The sequence below is a fragment of the Abramis brama genome (genome assembly GCF_963993115.1).
Source record: "Abramis brama genome assembly, chromosome: 25".
NCBI classification, from domain to species: domain Eukaryota; kingdom Metazoa; phylum Chordata; class Actinopteri; order Cypriniformes; family Leuciscidae; genus Abramis; species Abramis brama.
This window is the reverse complement of record NC_139987.1, coordinates 13,303,172-13,321,146: the sequence shown is the minus strand read 5'-3', so window position 1 is coordinate 13,321,146 and position 17,975 is coordinate 13,303,172. Positions and strand designations below refer to the sequence as shown.

The 17,975-nt window shown below is 36.5% G+C and overlaps 1 protein-coding gene across 1 annotated transcript in view; it reads left to right on the top strand.

The window, feature by feature from the left end:
• The window catches only part of fat3b (FAT atypical cadherin 3b), a 64,269-nt gene that overhangs the window by 10,390 nt on the left and 35,904 nt on the right, over window positions 1–17,975 (top strand). The window contains exons 3-8 of the mRNA XM_084103685.1: window positions 1,009–1,326; window positions 4,699–4,760; window positions 15,208–15,522; window positions 15,643–15,853; window positions 16,411–16,482; window positions 17,096–17,232. Coding sequence (XP_083959811.1) covers window positions 1,009–1,326; window positions 4,699–4,760; window positions 15,208–15,522; window positions 15,643–15,853; window positions 16,411–16,482; window positions 17,096–17,232 — 1,115 coding nt within the window. The remainder of the gene's footprint in view (window positions 1–1,008; window positions 1,327–4,698; window positions 4,761–15,207; window positions 15,523–15,642; window positions 15,854–16,410; window positions 16,483–17,095; window positions 17,233–17,975) is intronic.

Genomic DNA, 17,975 nt, shown 5'->3' with positions numbered 1-17,975 from the left:
CCCCCCCTTTTATGAAGAAACAAACAAACAAAACCCTTAAAATCGTATATTTTACATTATATAAAAGGGCCTGTGAATTGACTAAATTTTTTAATTTATATAGGGAAATTAGTCAATTACATATATCAATATTTGCTGAGAAATTCTGAGGATAATTTAAAGTGTTGATAATTAAACATCTGATTTATTTAGCACAATTTTTTATTTTTTTTGAATGAATCACTAAATTAACAACATTAAATTGAAAGCTCTTATATACTGCATAAATAATTTACATTTTTAATCTACAGGAAATTAAATGAAAGGAACTGCATTCACACAATATGGAGGAAAGCTGTAAATCATAGTTACTGTCATATCTTTATGCTAGCCCCAGTGACCCTGATACCAGTGATTTAGCTCATTGCCAAATTGAATAATTTATTGAAGATACTTTTATATGCGTCTAATATTTTCACAATTTAGTTGTAGGCAATGGACTGTAGTAGGAGAATGAAGCTATTGCCAAATAAAAAAAATATATAAAAAAATCTCTGAATTGCTTTAGGTTGGTCTCAGGTATCGTTGACAGTCGAGTAAATTTCCCCAGAGAAAATCTGAAGAGAAATTACACTTTTAGACAGAACAAACCACACCAGCTCTGGAATTGAAACACTCTGCTGAACTGACTTTGGTTTCTGGGAGTGCCTCTAAAAACATTAATCTTTCAGTCTGACTCTAATCTCCTCAAAATGTTGGGCGCATTACAGTTTAATAAAGTTTGACACCAAAGTTTGACTCATGGTGGGCTCGGATGCTTTTGATGTGTAGCTGAATCACAAACCAAGTTATGGATAGCTTGAAAAATAAGTGAATGTTCCCAGCTCACTCAGGCTAGAGTACTGATAGCAGTTGGTGTGCCATAAAAATAGTTTGTCATAAAAGCTCGCAAACTGTGTGAAGTAGTTCTTGTTGAATTCATCAAAAAAGGCGATCGATATTGAATATGTTTTTCCACTGTTCTTACAGGAATGATTTACACCACTGGCACCCTAGATTGCGAGACTCAGGATTCCTACTGGCTAACGGTATATGCGACAGACCGAGGTGTGGTGCCGCTCTCTGCCTCTATTGAGGTGTTTATCCAAGTGGAGGATGTGAATGATAATGCGCCTTTGACCTCTGAATCCATCTACCACCCGTACGTCATGGAGAACTCTCCCAAAGATGTGCCTGTTGTCCGTATCCAAGCCCGGGACCCTGACGTTTCCGCTTCAGATAGCCGTCTCATGTATCGCATCACTGCCGGAAATCCTCAGAACTTCTTTTCCATAGATTCCAACACAGGTAAGGTAGATTCCATGGATTCCAACACAGGTTTTTTCCCTATGAAGAAACAAACAAAAAAATCCCATAAATTCTTATACTTTTCATTGTATAACTGGGGCTTCAAATTGACTTAATTTTAATTAAATTAATTATAGCTAAATTAAGTACATTAATCGCAGTTAATTGCATATATCAATGTTCGCAGAGAATCATATATCATTAGAATCATTATAATTTATAATATTATATACATTATTTATTGTTTATTTGAAGTAATCACTAAATGAACACATTTAGTAATTAAGTGATCTATACAATTATCCTGCATAAACATATGCAAATTACATTTGATGTAATTTACATTTTTATTATAGAAATAAAAAATAGTAATATTTGTAAGATTATACTGCATAAATGTCATTTAAATTTTTTTAATATTATATAAATATTTGTTTATATATATATATATATATATATATATATATATATATATATATACAGAAAAAAACTGTAATATGAAATATTATAATTTGAAAAAAATGGTTTTAATCAGCATCATTAATCCAGTCTTTAGTATAACATGATCCTTCAGAAATCATTCTAATATGCTGATTTGACTCAGTTATTATCAATGTTGTAAACAGTTGTGCTGCTTAATATTTTTTGGAACCTGTGATATTTTTTAGGGTTCTTTAATGAATACAAAGTTTAAAAGAACAGCATTTATTCAAAATAGAAATCTTTTCTAACAATATGAATCTTTACTATCACTTTTTTAATCAATTTAACACTTCCTTACTGAATAAAAGTATTAATTTCTTTCAAAAAAGCAAAGAAAAAAATTACTGACCCCAAACTTTTGAAAGGTAGCGTATATCGTTACAAAAAAATTCTATTTTAAATAAATGTGTTTTTTTGTTTTTGTTTTTTACTTTTTATTCATCAAAGAATCCTGAAAATATTAAGCAGCACTGTTTCCAACATTGATAATATATCAACATATTAGAATGATTTCTGAAGGATCTTGTGACACTGAAGACTGGAGTAATGATGCTGAAAATTCAGTTTTGCTTCACAGAAATAAATTATATTCAAAGCATATAAAAAAAAACAAGCAATTTTTTTTTTTTTATTGTAATAATATTTCACAATATTGCTTTTTTTCTGTATTTTTGATCAAATAAATGCAGGCTTGATGAGCATAAAAGACTTAGTTAAAAAAAAAAAAAAATTAACTTTTGACCAACACACACGTATGCATGTATGTATGTATGTATATGCGATTTACATTTTATCTCATTTGCATTTTATCTCATTTGCATTTTTAATCTACAGGAAATACTGCATGAAAAAAATAATTAGTTTACTTCTGAATTTGCAAAAAAGAAATTTCAAATTTCATTACAGTGTCCCCCAGTACAAACCTCCTATTGCTTTCACAGATCCTTTCACAAGTACTACCAAACAAACTGAGCAAGCACAGGCTGTAATCTGCTTCAGTGTCAGAACATTCTAGTGTGAAGAGTTAACACACATGCAGAGTTCTTATCCCGTGGCGTGCTCGGTGCATTCTGCACTGCCGATTACACCCTGGTGCTGCTTTCCTTGTCATTTAAGAAGTGAGTCATGGGAGCTTATGTATGCAGCAGTAGTCGGTGAATTAATTAAACAAGGTTTGGTGCCAGCAGGAAAGCTTTTCATTCTACTATCGGCAAATCCCTTCAAGGCAGCATGTGGCAGCACATATTTACACTGGAATACTAGGTTTAAGCTCAATAAATCTAACTCAATATATATAATGAGATGTGAGTGAGTGTGTGCATGCATTGATATGTGGAGAGGAGAGAAGTAATGCTGTATTTCTCCATGACATACACTCTTTATGAAAGCGGGCCTTTGGACAAGTATGAGTGTTCAAGGATGAAATATACAAAGAAAAAAAAAAAAACCTGGAAGGGAATGAAATTATAGTTGAATCAACCCAAAGGTATCAAACCTTGAGTGTTTTATAGTTTGCCCCTGGGCTGCAGTCATAGATTCTACTTTAGCTTCAGCCACTGCTGGGAAAAGCCGTTGTAATTGCTCCCCACTTATCTAGCTCTCTTTTTGTGATTGCCTGTTGAACTCAGCCTAAGTGTTCAGATAAATTGCATTGTGAGCTCTTTTATAAAAACAAATGTGCTGTGACTAAGCCAGCAAACAATTACTGCACCCTGAAAATAGACAGTGCATGTTTGATTATTAGTTTGCCTCTAATAGAGTCATATCTTTTACAATTTCTTTTAGTTACAAATGCCCTGCCAAAAATATCTTTACAGTATATTTAAATGGATGGCTTAAGAGTAAAAATCATTTGCTCTTTCCTCACAACCACTGGTTCCTCAACGTCTCTGTGAGTTCATAGCTTCTCTAATTTCTCTAATTGAGTCTCTCTGGATGGCACACATTAGGGAATACTGTGGATTCCAGCAGTGCGAGTCAACCTGTGCCATCAGGAGTTCTTTGTTGCCATGGCTATTTCACTGAGAATCATTGGCTCAGAAATCACGTGCAATAGATTTATTTTAGGTAAAAATGGTGGCAGTGTTCTTTAAAATGCTGAAATTTGCAATACATTTGCACATGGGTTATATACAGCATATTTTAAAAAACTCTCAGAGAATCTTCCATATCACTTTGTTCTGTGGAACACAAAAGACATTCTCAGTAAATTGAGACTGAAGCTCTCGAGCTTCAAAAAGGATGAAAAAGCACATTAAAAAAAAAGTATTATAGAAGTTATCCATTCAACTGATGTGTGCTATATTCAAAGATCTGGATGTGAAACAGATTTAAATTTAAGTTTTTGTACATTTGTACAATTTTTTTGATCCACAGAAGAAGGGAAGTCACACAGGCTTTGTACTATATGAGGGTGGGTAAATAAGCCCTCTTTTCTGCAGCTTGTCAACATGTCCACACAGCAGGAATTGTTGTCAAACCCATAGACCCACTTAAAATTATTTACCTTCAGACTCCATCATCCAGATGTCTTGTGCCTTAAGGAAGCATTCATATTCAGGAATGTCTTCCTGCTCTCAATTTCTGCTGCTCTGTCTGCACTGAAGTGTTTTAAAGCCTTTACAGCCACCGGGGTTTGGAAAATAATGCATTCACGAGATGCCATCTGTGGGTTTACGTTAGACGCTTGTCTCTTGAGCTGCTTTTTTCCCCCCTGAAATAAACAAACAATGTTGTGTGAATTTATGCACCCTTTCTGACATGTTATTAATCATTGTCGAGTGGAGCGGCTCTCCTCGTTGATCGTTGCAGCCCTTACATCGCACAATTGTCATGAAAGTCATTGTTTATTCAGTTTTGTCATTTAAAAATAAATAAAATGTTTTTCAGGACTCATCACTACCACATCAAGGAAACTGGATAGAGAGCAACAAGAACAGCACTTCCTAGAGGTACTGTATACATTACCCATCTGACTGTACCTTAAAGAAGTAATTCATTCAAAAATAAAAAAACTATTAATGCTGCGTTTTATTCAAACTTCAAATATGGGATGTTCCTACTTGATATTGGCATTTTAATGTATCTTAAAATGTAATTTATTACATTTTTAAGCAATGATGCTGACTAATTACTCCAGTCTTTAGTGTCATATGATCCTTCAGAAATCATTATAATAGGCTGATTTGCTGCTCAAGAAACATTTCTTATTATTACCAATGATGAAAACAGTTGTGCTTAATATTTTGTTTAATAAATAGAAAGTAAAAAAACAAACAAAATCAGTGTTTATTTTAAAGGAGCATTGCGCAGGTTCTGAAATTTCTAACCGTTACTGACACCAGTGGCCGTTAGAGGAACTGCAGCCAGTTTTTTTTTTAACTTACAAGGAGTGTCCCTGGGTGTCTGAATTGTGCTGGAGGCTGTTCGCTTCTTTCCATCCGCAGAGTCCATTTGAAAACACTACCGATTGCCGCTGCTTACTAATAATGGCTGCCGTGCTGTACGGATGTAAGCCCAAGTAGACGCGAACGCGCATGACGTCACATTTTGTGAATTTTCGCGCCGATTCGGGCCCGACTCCTCCACACACAATTGAGCCTATAGGCTGATAGAGGCAACCGTGGTGGACAGTCAAGGTGTTATTCTTTTTATTACATCATGGTTGGCTCATACATGTACAAATGAAAACTCGTATCTTAAAGATTTTTTTAAGTAAAAACCTACACATAGCCCCTTTAAATAGAAATCTTTTGTAACATTGTTTTTACTGTCACTTTAGGTAAATTTAAAAAATCCTTGCTGAATAAAAGTATTCATCTCTTTAAAATAAAAAACATACTGACCCCAGACTATTGAACTGTAGTGTATAAGGAAATAAAAAGGCAATGCTACTGCTTAGCTTTACAGGTATTTGATTGTCAAAATCATCAATCAAATTGTAGAGCATAGCATAGCTTTTTTAAGGATGGCAGTTGATTTGCAGGTCTAATAGAGATTAGGGATGGGAATTGATAAGAATTTAACGATTCCGATTCCATTATCGATATTGCTTATCGATCCGATTCCTTAGCGATTCTCTTATCGATTCTTATTGGGTGAGGGAATAAATACAAATTTGTTTGTATTAACTCGCTTTAATATCTGATCAGAAGACACAGCACAGAGTATACACAAATTATGTGTAGCAACCTCAGAACAAACCTAAAAGTAGGTGAGCTACTTCTCAAAGTAAAGTCCAGGGACCTATAGCCTAGGGCAGTGTTTCTCAACCAGTATGCCACGGCACGCTAGTGTGTGCCTTGAAAGATTATCAAGAAGAGTGCCTTAGGATTAGGAAATTGATAATTTTCACATTCATTGGTCCGGACAAAAAAATAAATAAAACTGCCATTTATGTGCCATAAAAACTAAGAACACAGACTGACAACAGTTAAGGAAGAGCTTGTGCCTTTTGGAATATTAACAGTGCTCATTTGGATTAGGCTATTGAGTTACTAAAACAATCTTTGTCAAATAATACACGGGTTTTCTTCACATTTTGAACGTTTTTGTTTCCATTTGTTTAATTTCAAGATCTGATGGGACTTATCCATTGTTGTTTTTACAGCTACAAAGCTGGGAGCACTAAATGATATTCAGTCACATTATACACGCTTTTAACATTAAATAAAGCACAAAAATAGTACCTGATATTATCATTGCCACACTTTGAGATTGTTGTTCCAGCGCGACGTCGCAGTAAAATAGGATACGTTTCAAATAGAATCGTCGCGTGTCGCGGCTGGTTAAACTTTGATTAACATGGAAAATTATACTTTTTATTGCGTGTCGCGCCGTCGCGTCGCATGTAGTTAGGACGCGGTCAGAGCGCTTCTGCCTCGATGCCATGTTTGCTCATAGTGTTTGCTACGTTCTGAACCAAAACAACGCAGCACGTGTGTGATGTCGTGTCACATTTGAATGAGCGGAACCGATAAGCGGAATCGTTAAGGAGGCATGCTAACGGTTCCAAGGAATCGATTCTGGCCACCGGTTCTGTAGAAGAACCGGTTCTCGGTTCCCATCCCTAATAGAGATGATGATTTACTGTGTTTTAGACACCTGGCTCTAAGCGTTTGATAAACAGGATTTATTGACTGGTATTATATGAACTTTTACTCTCTGATGCATTTTAGTTCATTAAACGGAAATGTTTATCCTTAACTGTTGTACCATCTCCCTGGGTGTTGCTTTGTTTGCATGCTTTCATACACACACCTTTGAAAAATCAGATACTTCCAAGTTGGAGGACTGTACGGTGGCCGAGAGGTGCAAAACAAATCACAATTACAAAAACAAAATAACAATTCAGAAAACACAACGACAATTTAGAAAACAAAATAACAATTCAGAAAACACAACGACAATTCAGAAAACACAACGACATTTCAGAAAACACAACGACATTTCAGAAAACACAACGACAATTCAGAAAAAAACGGAAAAGGTAGGTATATTTTGAGAATGACGTACTTATCGCTGAATGGACGAGATACCTGTCAATCAAGCGATACTGTCTGGAAGTACCGGTAGAAACAAATCGTACCCATCAGCGTGCCATGGAGCAAAGTTCGGTCCCGTGGAGTGATAGGTACGCCTAACGAATCTACGTGTCCTTGTTCTATCCCTGGTGGGTTGAGTTCTTGCAGCAGCCGCATATGTCATCACGTTTAACACGCAACTTCTGCAGAGAAGTACTAACCACATTGTCCGGTAGCCGAACAACTGTCCTGGTCGACGCAGCTTTTAATGTCGTGGTATGTCGAAAAATGAAATAAAAGAGAGCATTGCAGTGATGGCTTCTTTGTTGGTGTATTTACTCAGAATGAAGCATAAGAGAATATGCATAACAAAAGCTCAAAACATACATTCTCAACATGTATATCACTTTTTTTTACAGTAATGACCATTGCACACATAAGTGACTTTAAACATTCCATCACACTAGAAGGCAAAATATGATCAACAAGCTATTTAACACTCTCTCTGTGCAGTTCTCATGCTCTAGCTAGCCCCAGAATGACGTGTGGCAGCTGTAGTAACACTCTAATCTCATGCTTTTTACAAACAAAATAAGACTGAAACAACATCATGTACTCTCATACACTCAAATAACATCGACATAATGACCAGTTATAATGAATAGCGGGCTATCGCGCTAATCGCGAAACACTCATGCTAACCATGTGCTCAGGCATACCAAACTCATGACACACTATTAATATAGTAAATATGTGGTATGTCGCCAGCATGTCCACAATCACGGCACATGAATGTCCTTCTTCAAAGTAAAGTTTAATGTGTTCTATTTTCACATAGCAAAACAAAGTTGATCACAAATTTCTTGATTGACAGGTATCTCGTCCAATCAGTGATAAGTACGTCATTCTCAAAATATACCTACCTTTTCCGTTTTTTCTGAATTGTCGTTGTGTTTTCTGAAATGTCGTTGTGTTTTCTGAATTGTTATTTTGTTTTCTAAATTGTCGTTGTGTTTTCTGAATTGTTATTTTGTTTTCTAAATTGTCGTTGTGTTTTCTGAATTGTTATTTTGTTTTCTGAATTGTTATTTTGTTTTTGTAATTGTGATTTGTTTTGCACCTCTCGGCCACCGTAGGACTGACTTCAAATGCTTTTTTGAAAGAACTGACGGAAGTTACAAATTCTGAGTTGAATGGAACACTGCATTACTCAGTGCACTCACTGCATTACCCCCCCACCCCCCACCCGTGGATTTCAAGAGTAATTTCAAAGAATGTATGCTTCTCTTTTCATAGCTATTAAGCTTCAAACACACAAAAGACTTTAAGCTCTTATCAAATGACTTCTATCAAATACTTCTATATCAAATTTTCTATTTCAAGACATGTCAAGACACATGATGTTAAACCTGGTGCCATATTTGAATTTGAACATGAGTGTGAATGTGTTTATGAGCTCCAATTGAGGGAAAGGTTTTAGTGGGAATTCACTGAACTAGTGATAATAGCAATCTAGTGCACATCATACTACTTTTATTATATTTTGCAGTGTGTTTTTGTGAGTGTGTGTCAGAGCTGCCATGAACTATCATTGTATGTAAAAGAGGAGCATGTCTATTCATTAAAATGTCTCCTTTTTATCATACTGAACAAATAAGAACATACAGGTTTAGAATTACATGATTGCAAGACAATTAAAAATAACTTTCCTTTTAGGAGCAAAACATGCAGTTTGTCATTGATTCTCAAGGGCAGTTTTATCAGTTCATGGAATGTTGAAATCATGTACTTCCATGAATAGTCACAAGTACTAAAACTATGATAGAACTGATAGAAATTTAAAATGATTACTTTTCTTTTTTTATTATATTTTATATTTTTTATTATTATTTTTAATATTATTATTATTATTATTATTATTTTACAATAACACAACAGTGATACTGGTATCTCATAATAGCACGTACGGCCAAATATTAGCGTACAATCTTTGGATATACATGTTCATACATATGCATATAAAATCATAACAAAAATAGAAATAATAGTTATAATACAACAGGGCATATCTAAGTAAATAAAAAAGAGAAATTTTATAGACCAAAAAAAAAAAAATTAAAAGGATATATCAGTCACTGAGCATCTTCAAGAAAGTTCCATAGAGAAGACCAAGTGCGCCAGAAAACATTAGGGGCCCTATTTTAACGATCTGAAACGCAAGTGTCAAAGCGCAAAGCGCAAGTAACTTTGTGGGCGGGTCTCGGCGCTGTTGCTATTTTCCCGGCGGGATAAATGGCTCTTGCGCCAGACCCAAATCTAAAAGGGGTTGGTCTGAAGTAGCTTCATTATTCATAGGTGTGGTTTGGGCGTAACGTGAAATAAACCAATCAGAGCGTCATCTCACATTCCCTTTAAGATAGGGCTGCAACTAACGATTATTTTGATAATCGATTAATCGGGCGATTATTTTTACGATTAATCGATTAATCGGTTTATGTACTTATATTTTAGTTTTGCCCATTTTTCCCCAAGTAAATTATTAACAAAGGGTCTTTATCATTCAACATAGACTTTTTAGAGATTTTAACCATTTTGCATTCATATCCACATCAAAAACATACCTGGAGTTGTGTTTTATTATGTGTTAGTAATCCTTTGTCGAACTCTTCTGCAATCAAAACACTGACCCATAACGTTATGTACTCTAGCAAATTTCACAAGGAGATTTCAGATAATGTTTTCACCATGGCAGTCATTAGGTCTCCTAAAGTAGTTTAACATCCCGAACAAAGCTTATTAAGGAATCTTGCAGAACATATTTTCACGAAGAATAAGAATAAAACAGAATACAGATGTAGTAAATTGCATTTTATTTTATTTTTTCCTGTAAACACGCAGCTTATACCTGAGAAACAGCTTTATAGCTTATGCTGTGAAATCAATCAGAAAGTTGATAGTAGCTCAACTTTATGGTAATGAGCTATGACGCGGTTCGAAAAAAATATTAATTGCAGAGTTTAACCATCATAGAGTGAAAGTGTATCATTTGCATGTGTTTTTAAGTCCTGTCAGTTTAACAGGGCGCGCTTGACAGGGCATATATGAACAAGCAGAGAGAGAGAGCGCCCCGGCCGCGCGCGCGCACTCACCCGAGCGCTGTCTTGCTCTCTCTCTCCCTCCCTCGTGCATATTAATCAAAATTGATACGATGGTGTCGAAAAAAAAACTCTCCAGTGATGAAATGTTTTCTTTGTTGACAAATCTTGTGCGATATCCTAAACTGCCGAATGCTGCTTCGTTCGATTAGTATTATCTTCCGCTTTTTTCTTTCTCGAGCTTACTCCACTGCCGCCTGCCTCCGCCATCTCGCTGAATGCTGCAGAGACGCTGTGCGGGAAGCACGTGACATAAAACAAGGCCAGCTATTGGCTATTCACTACTTCTCCTGCTGTACTGGGGTGCGTTTCCCGAAAGCATCGTTGGCCAACTATGGTCGCAAGTTCATCGCAATGTCCATTGAACTCTATTGGTAACGAGGGAACTTGCGACCATAGTTGGCTAACGATGCTTTCGGGAAACGCACCCCTGGCTGAGTAAAACCTCCGGTGGCTCATAACTGCCACACTTTGGTCACCGCAGATTTAAAATATGCACGAAATGAGCCGCTTATGGCAAATAAAAGTTATTTAGCAACTAATCGATGACTAAATTAGTTGACAACTATTTTAATAATCGATTTTAATCGATTAAATCGATTAGTTGTTTCAGCTCTACTTTAAGAGCAGACGCGCTTTTTCCATGGCGGATTGCTATTATAACGGCGGATTTGCCAGGCGCGTGCCAGGAGCGGTTCACAGCCGAGGAGAGCAACGCTCTCGTCACGGCCGTAAAAGAGAGAGAAGTGACATTGGGGATGGAGAAACACACCCAAATTAAACAGGCATATAATAATGTGGGTAAATGTGTAAGCTAGATGTATGATAAAGATTTATAATAAATTGTCTATCTATCTATCTATCTAATCTATCTATCTATCTATCTATCTATCTATCTATCTATCTATCTATCTATCTATCTATCTATCTATCTATCTATCTATCTATCTATCTATCTATCTATCTATCTATCGTTTGTAATAATATGATTTGCAAAAATGAAAACTGCTGCTTCTGTGTAGATTAGAGAATCAAAGTGTATGTGCGTTGTGCACGCTATACATTATGGTCAAGCATGACTTTAGACTAGTTTTTTTCTGACCAGTGGCGCAATTGTTTTATGGAACAGTAAAATAGCACCAGGGATTGTTTGCGCCGGGACACGCCTCCTTTTTTGCGCTGAACCGCCCAGGGAGCGCAAGTTCATTCCCTAGTTTAGCGACGTGCTTTTGTGGAGGGAAAAGCGTGCTTTGCGCGGGTGCAAAATAGGAATGAAACATGCGTCGGTGTACAAAGTCAATTGCGCTGGGTACAAGATAGGGCCCTAGATCTTTGATGCAGATATGCTAGTTTCTCTAGAGATAGAAGAGTAGCAGCTTGACTCATCCACATGTTGACTGAGGGTATCTGAGGAGTTGACCATAGTAGTAATATACATTTTCTTGCTAAATATAAACAAAAATTCAGTACACTTTCTTTGTCACCATCAAGGCACAGACCAGCTTTACAGTTCAGAAGATATATATTTGGAGACAATGCAAAAATCTTTCCAGTAATCTTTTGAATAATTTTGTGGATCTCCTTCCAGTAACCTTTAATTTTATCACAATCCCAAAACACATGCATCGCCGTATCAATGTCTGCCCTGCATTTGAAACATAATTGAGAAGAATTGGGGAACATTTTATGAAGGCGAACTGGAGTTAGATAAGTCCTTTGAATAAATTTATCATTTTGTTTGTGGGCCAAAATTGAAAGTCCTTTTCCCATATCACCCTCAAAGAGTCAAAAGTTGAAGGACAAACATTAGACAGCAATGTATATAACTCAGATATCTTCTTCTTAGTAAATGAAGAGAAAAGCTGCTTTTCCATTTCAGTAAGATTAAATCGTATATTGCCTTCTTTTAAGTGTGACTCTAAAAAGTGCCGTAATTGAAGAAATTTATAAAAATCATTACTGGGATGGTTAAATTCCTGCCTTAACGACTGAAATTACCTCAATTGATCATTATCAAATAAATGACCAAACTCCAACACTCCTCTCAACCTCCAGGTCAGAAGACCAGTATTCTGTATGGGTGGGGGAAGATCAGGATTGAGTGCGATAGGAGACTTGAGAGACAGCTTATTTGAAATAGCTAGATATTTCTTAACATCCTTCCACTCCAAAAGAGTATTAGTCACAGTGAAAATATTAGTCAGAGATTACATTTTATGTATATTATGAATAAATGGCAAAGAGTAACAGTCTAGGAAAGCATCTTTAAAGATTCAGTCCCAGTCCAGCGTGAATCGGATCATTAAGAAACCAATTTAACACGTGTTTAACTTGTGCAGACCAAAAATATAACTGAAAATTGGGGAGCGAAACCCCACCTAATTCCCTTGGTTTCATCAAATCTGAAAGTTTGAGTCTGGGTTTTTTATGATTCCAAATATACCTTGAAACCAAAGAATTAATCTTTTTTTTAAAAAATCCGTAGCATGGCAAGTTTTGGAACAGAAAGTTCAATATATTATTCAATATTCTTTCTTATAACATTAATCCTGCCAAGAAAAGAATTTGGAAGCGTCGACCAATCTGATGGGTTCTGATTAATTTTTGTAATTAACTGGGGATAGTTGGTTTTAAACAGATTTTCCAAATCAGGTGTGATATTGATTCCCAAATATTGAAATCCAGAACGTGCTAAATGAAAGGGGGAATTTGAAACTGCTTCGCAGGGAACATGCATATACAGAGCTTGAGATTTGTCCAAATTAATCTTATATCCTGAAAAATTACTGTATTTTTCAATTACAGCAAGAATTGCATCAGTAGGTCTCAGGATATTTAAGAGAGCAGAACATCATCTGCATAAAGGGATATACGATGTTCCTCTAGTCTGGACCTATTGTAATACCATGTATGTTAGCATTAGTTCTCACAGCAACAGCCAGTGGTTCAAGAATAGCAATGGCGAGAGTGGGCAGCCTTGACGACAGCCTCTGCTTACTGAAAATCTGTCTGACAGCACTTTGTTAGTGTTAACTTGAGCCATAGGATTAGAATATAAAAGTTGAAATGATTAATTTTCAATAGCTTCAAGTATTTTATTGATAATCATATAGGATACACACTGACTTGTTTATTTATCTATTTTAGGAACACATTTGTCTGTTGAACAAAATAGAGAGCTGCTACCAGTGACCTATTGAATTCATTGAATATAAGGGGGAAGCAATTGTAGTATCGAGTGAGGACTGGGTTTACACATCCAGGGTGTAAAGGCAATGATGTTTCCATGTGATTTTTAATAAGGTGCAGTAGAGCAAACGTCTAGCCTACACCTGCATTATGAGTGACAGAAAGGATAAAGCCAGCGTATACTGACCAAGGACTCTTATTTAACTCCAAAACACGTGCAGATGTGCACATTTTCATACAGTCTGTTGAGCAGCCCTTAAATTAATGATCCGTCAATGAGGGCAGTACAGTAGCGCTGATCAATGGGATGGGTGTGGCTCTCCGTGATCCCTGCTCTACATGGACAGAGTGGAATGAGGGCCATTGATTTCTATGTTCACTAAATGATGATTCACTCTGCAGAAGGCTTCTAGTTTCAAAGTTCATATCTTACATCTAGCGCCTCAAGGTGCCTGCTTTGAGAGAGCAGCCCTGGCATCAGCATCTCCAGTGTGTTAGCGCTGACTGCGGAGGGTCCCCATTAAAGATTTAGTCCATAGAGGCTTTCATGATCTGCTGCTTGTGAGTTTGCAGTGGTGTAATTTGCCCCTTGGCTCTTTTTATGTCCAGTCTCTGATAAGTTCTGGGAATATCCAGTGGAGCTCCATGTAGAAGAGTGAGATCAATTGCGTTCTTTTCTGAAGAATGCGCCTGAGTTTATCTTTTTTTTCTATTTTATTTTAAAATAGATTTTGAGTAGAGTTTATTTTTTATTTTTTTTATGCATAGCCTTCTTATGTCTCTTGACCACAGAGAAATGTATAGTTGCTATGGGGTTGCTAAGATGTTTGAATGGTTTTTGGCACATTGCTGTGAGGTTGCTAGGGTGTTTTAATGTCTGTACATCAAAAGTCTGATTGCTTAATTTGAGGTTTCATTTTTGTGCATTTTTTTGAGGAGTTATGGGACGAGTTACAGGATAGAAATAAAATACTCTAAAATGTGCAATGTTAATGGAAAATATTTTGTAGTGCAAAGTTGAAAAGGTACATTGCAGATGCAATAAAGACTAACCCGAGAAAAATGGACCAATAATATACTACTGTTAAAAAGTTTGGGGTCAGTAAGATTCTTGTAATGTTTTTGAAAGAAAATTTGATTTGATTTTGATTTGATAAACTTTATTAATTATTTAGCAATTATTTGATGAAAAATAACAGTAATATTGTGAAATATTATTACATTTTAAGATAACCGTTTTCTATTTTAAAATATTTAAAAATGTAATTTATTCCTGTGATTCCAAATACATTTTCAGCATAATTATAGTCTTCAGTGTCACATGATCCTTCAGAAACATTCTAATATGCTGATTTGATGCTCAAGAAACGTTTCATGAATGCATGAAGAGACAATGAGTGAACGTACCCATCAAAAACTGTACATGCAGCTACCTTGACTTGTTAAAATTGGCACTGAAGTTAAAACTAACTTTATCTTCACAAACTGTGCATTTTCATCATAATTTGTTTATACTGTATGTATTTATCTAGGTTACAGTTATGGATGGAGGAGGGACCTTTAGGCAGTCCACTGTCTGGGTGATAGTGCATGTTCAGGATGAGAATGACAATGCGCCTGAATTCAAAGAGTCGGTGTACCGCATCATCCTTCTGGAGCGGGACCGCAACAAACGCGGTGACCCTGTCTACAGAGTCTTCGCCCATGATCGAGATGAAGGGTCCAATGCAGATCTAACATACAGCATTGTGGATGGAAATGATGATGGCAAGTTCATTATCGATGCTAAGACAGCCATGGTGTCTTCCAGGAAGATGGTCACGGCTGGTGGCTTTGATATTCTCACGGTAAAGTACCAGACAGATGGGTATTTCAGTTCACAAAAAAGTGACGTTTTTTTTATATGCAGATTTAGTAGCATAAAGTTTTCAGCCTTTTCTACTTCATATTTTCTATGCCCTCCTCAGATAAAAGCCATTGACAATGGGACCCCTCAGAAGTGGTCGACCACCCGTTTGCATGTAGAATGGATTCGGAAGCCCGTGCCTTCGCCACTGGCCTTGCGATTTGCCGCAGCCGTTTACAACTTCACAGTGGGGGAAAACGCCAAAGTGTATGAATCAGTTGGAGAGGTCTCAGTTTGGCAGACAGCAACTCCTTTATGGTTCGACATCATTGGTGAGCATCAATAATGCAGCAGTTCCAGTCATAAATTAAGTCGGGTTGCAAACTTTAATGTCCGTAATATTACTGATGTTAATGTCTGCTTAGGATGAATCGCTTGTGTTGTTGCATTCCTCAGTTGCTTTGGATAAAACCGTGCTGATGAATAAATGTAAATGTAATTTAAAGGAGTAGACCTATATGGTAAACAATGCTGACAATGATTTACTCCATTTGCTCGTTGCTTACAACTCTTCTACATATTTATCATTTGCACCTATATTTTCTGCTCATAGTTGGACAACAGATGATGTATGTATGGTAAAGTTAGTCAACTAAACTATGCAAAGAGGGTCATTTTGATTTAAACCCTCTCAGTATTTAGGATTTTGCTGAGCATTGCAGATGTAGTACCACGATGGGGGCATTGCTTGTGTTATTTAGTTGGAAAACTCCCAAATGAATAAGCATTTAAAAAGTCATTTTTGAATTTGTTTAGCTTAATATGAGCTCTTGACATCCATGTCAATTTTCTGTTTTCTTTCCCTTCATCTGGATCTGTCTCTGAGAAGGTGGAAGGACGTCACGGGAGATGTTTTATATCCCACAGAGCTCCTGTGGTGGAAACTGTTCATCTGACAGCGGTAGGCTAACTGTCAGTATTTTGTAGTTATTTTCCTGAGCGTGAAGGTTTGGCTAGTTTATCTGATACTTTTAGATACTCGCTTTAAAAACTCCATTTGCCGCAGGACAAACGTGAAGCTCTCAATCCTGTAAACACTTTGAGTGCTGAGATTCCTTCCAGACTTTGGTCTTCTGATCTCATTTAAGTGCATTGGAAATTGAGTGGAATTGGAACAGATGCATGCAATGAATACTAAAGATGCTCAGAAAGTTTGCCCTTATCCGTCAGAATGGACCTGAATTAATGATTTGAGAATCTGCCGGGAAGAGGCTTGTACCTGAGACAGATGTTTGTGGGAGTCGAAGATAAGAGACCCGAGGCTGATGGGAAAGATCCCAACATAAAGCGGTTTATGTTTCGAATGCTGTGAAACTTTGATGAATCGCTGTGAAACATAAAAAATTTATTTTTCACAGAAGAGCAAAACTGCATGACAGTTTGACTGGTAGAGTGTTCACCTTTGATCCTTTTCTGCTAAACCTTTACCTCTTCGTTGGATAAATAAACATCCAACATTTTCTATCACTTTTCATTTTTCAGGTCATGCTAACTGTGATTTCTTGGTGTAATAGGAAACTATGATGGTCCATTTGATATTCAGAGAGGGATGGGGACCATAGTAATAGCCAGACCTCTAGATGCAGAGACACAATCACTATACAACATGACGGTACAGGTGACAGATGGGACCAACACAGCCACTACACAGGTATATTTTTAGTTGTATACACATCTTGGAAACTTTTTCTAACAGAATCAAGACTGCTAACTTCTCAAGAAACTAGCAAAAACAGTATTCCTGGTAGCTGTGGTTGAAATATCCAAGAGAGAAACATCTCTAAGATGTTAAGCAGTGTGCCAACTTTTATCTAATTTTATCAACGTGAGTTTGCTGTGTGAAAGAGATCTATATAATCTTCACTGAATATGTCTTCAGATATGCCAGGGGCTGCTGAGTATTTCAGTGTCCCAGAAACCCACATCGTATTGTCATTCTAGCATGTGCATTTTCTATTTCTTATTATAAAACGGATAGTCCCGGTCCTTGATTCTGATTGGTTGAGCCGCGTTCGAAGCCGTTGTAAATTACTCAACAAACATACACCTGTGACCGCATAACATTAGTATTACTGCGCAACTGCCGTTTGTGATTCTTTGTTGCTGTATGTGTTGCTTAGCAACCTCTTTGCAAACTAAATTGCTTGGCGGAGGAATAAATGTGTTATAACGTTATATTTTTTGTTGCTGGTGTTTATTTTATGAATAAAATACCGTTTTATAAAAGCAATAAGCCCTTTGAAGCCGTGTTTTACAATTTAGAACAGTTAACAATGCCCCTTAGCTGTTCTAAATTCACTGTAAAACACGGCTTTGCGGGGCTTATTGCTTTACTTGAGCTGTTTTGACATCAGTGCATATTGCAACAGTGTAGATTACTTATAGGGATCTGTT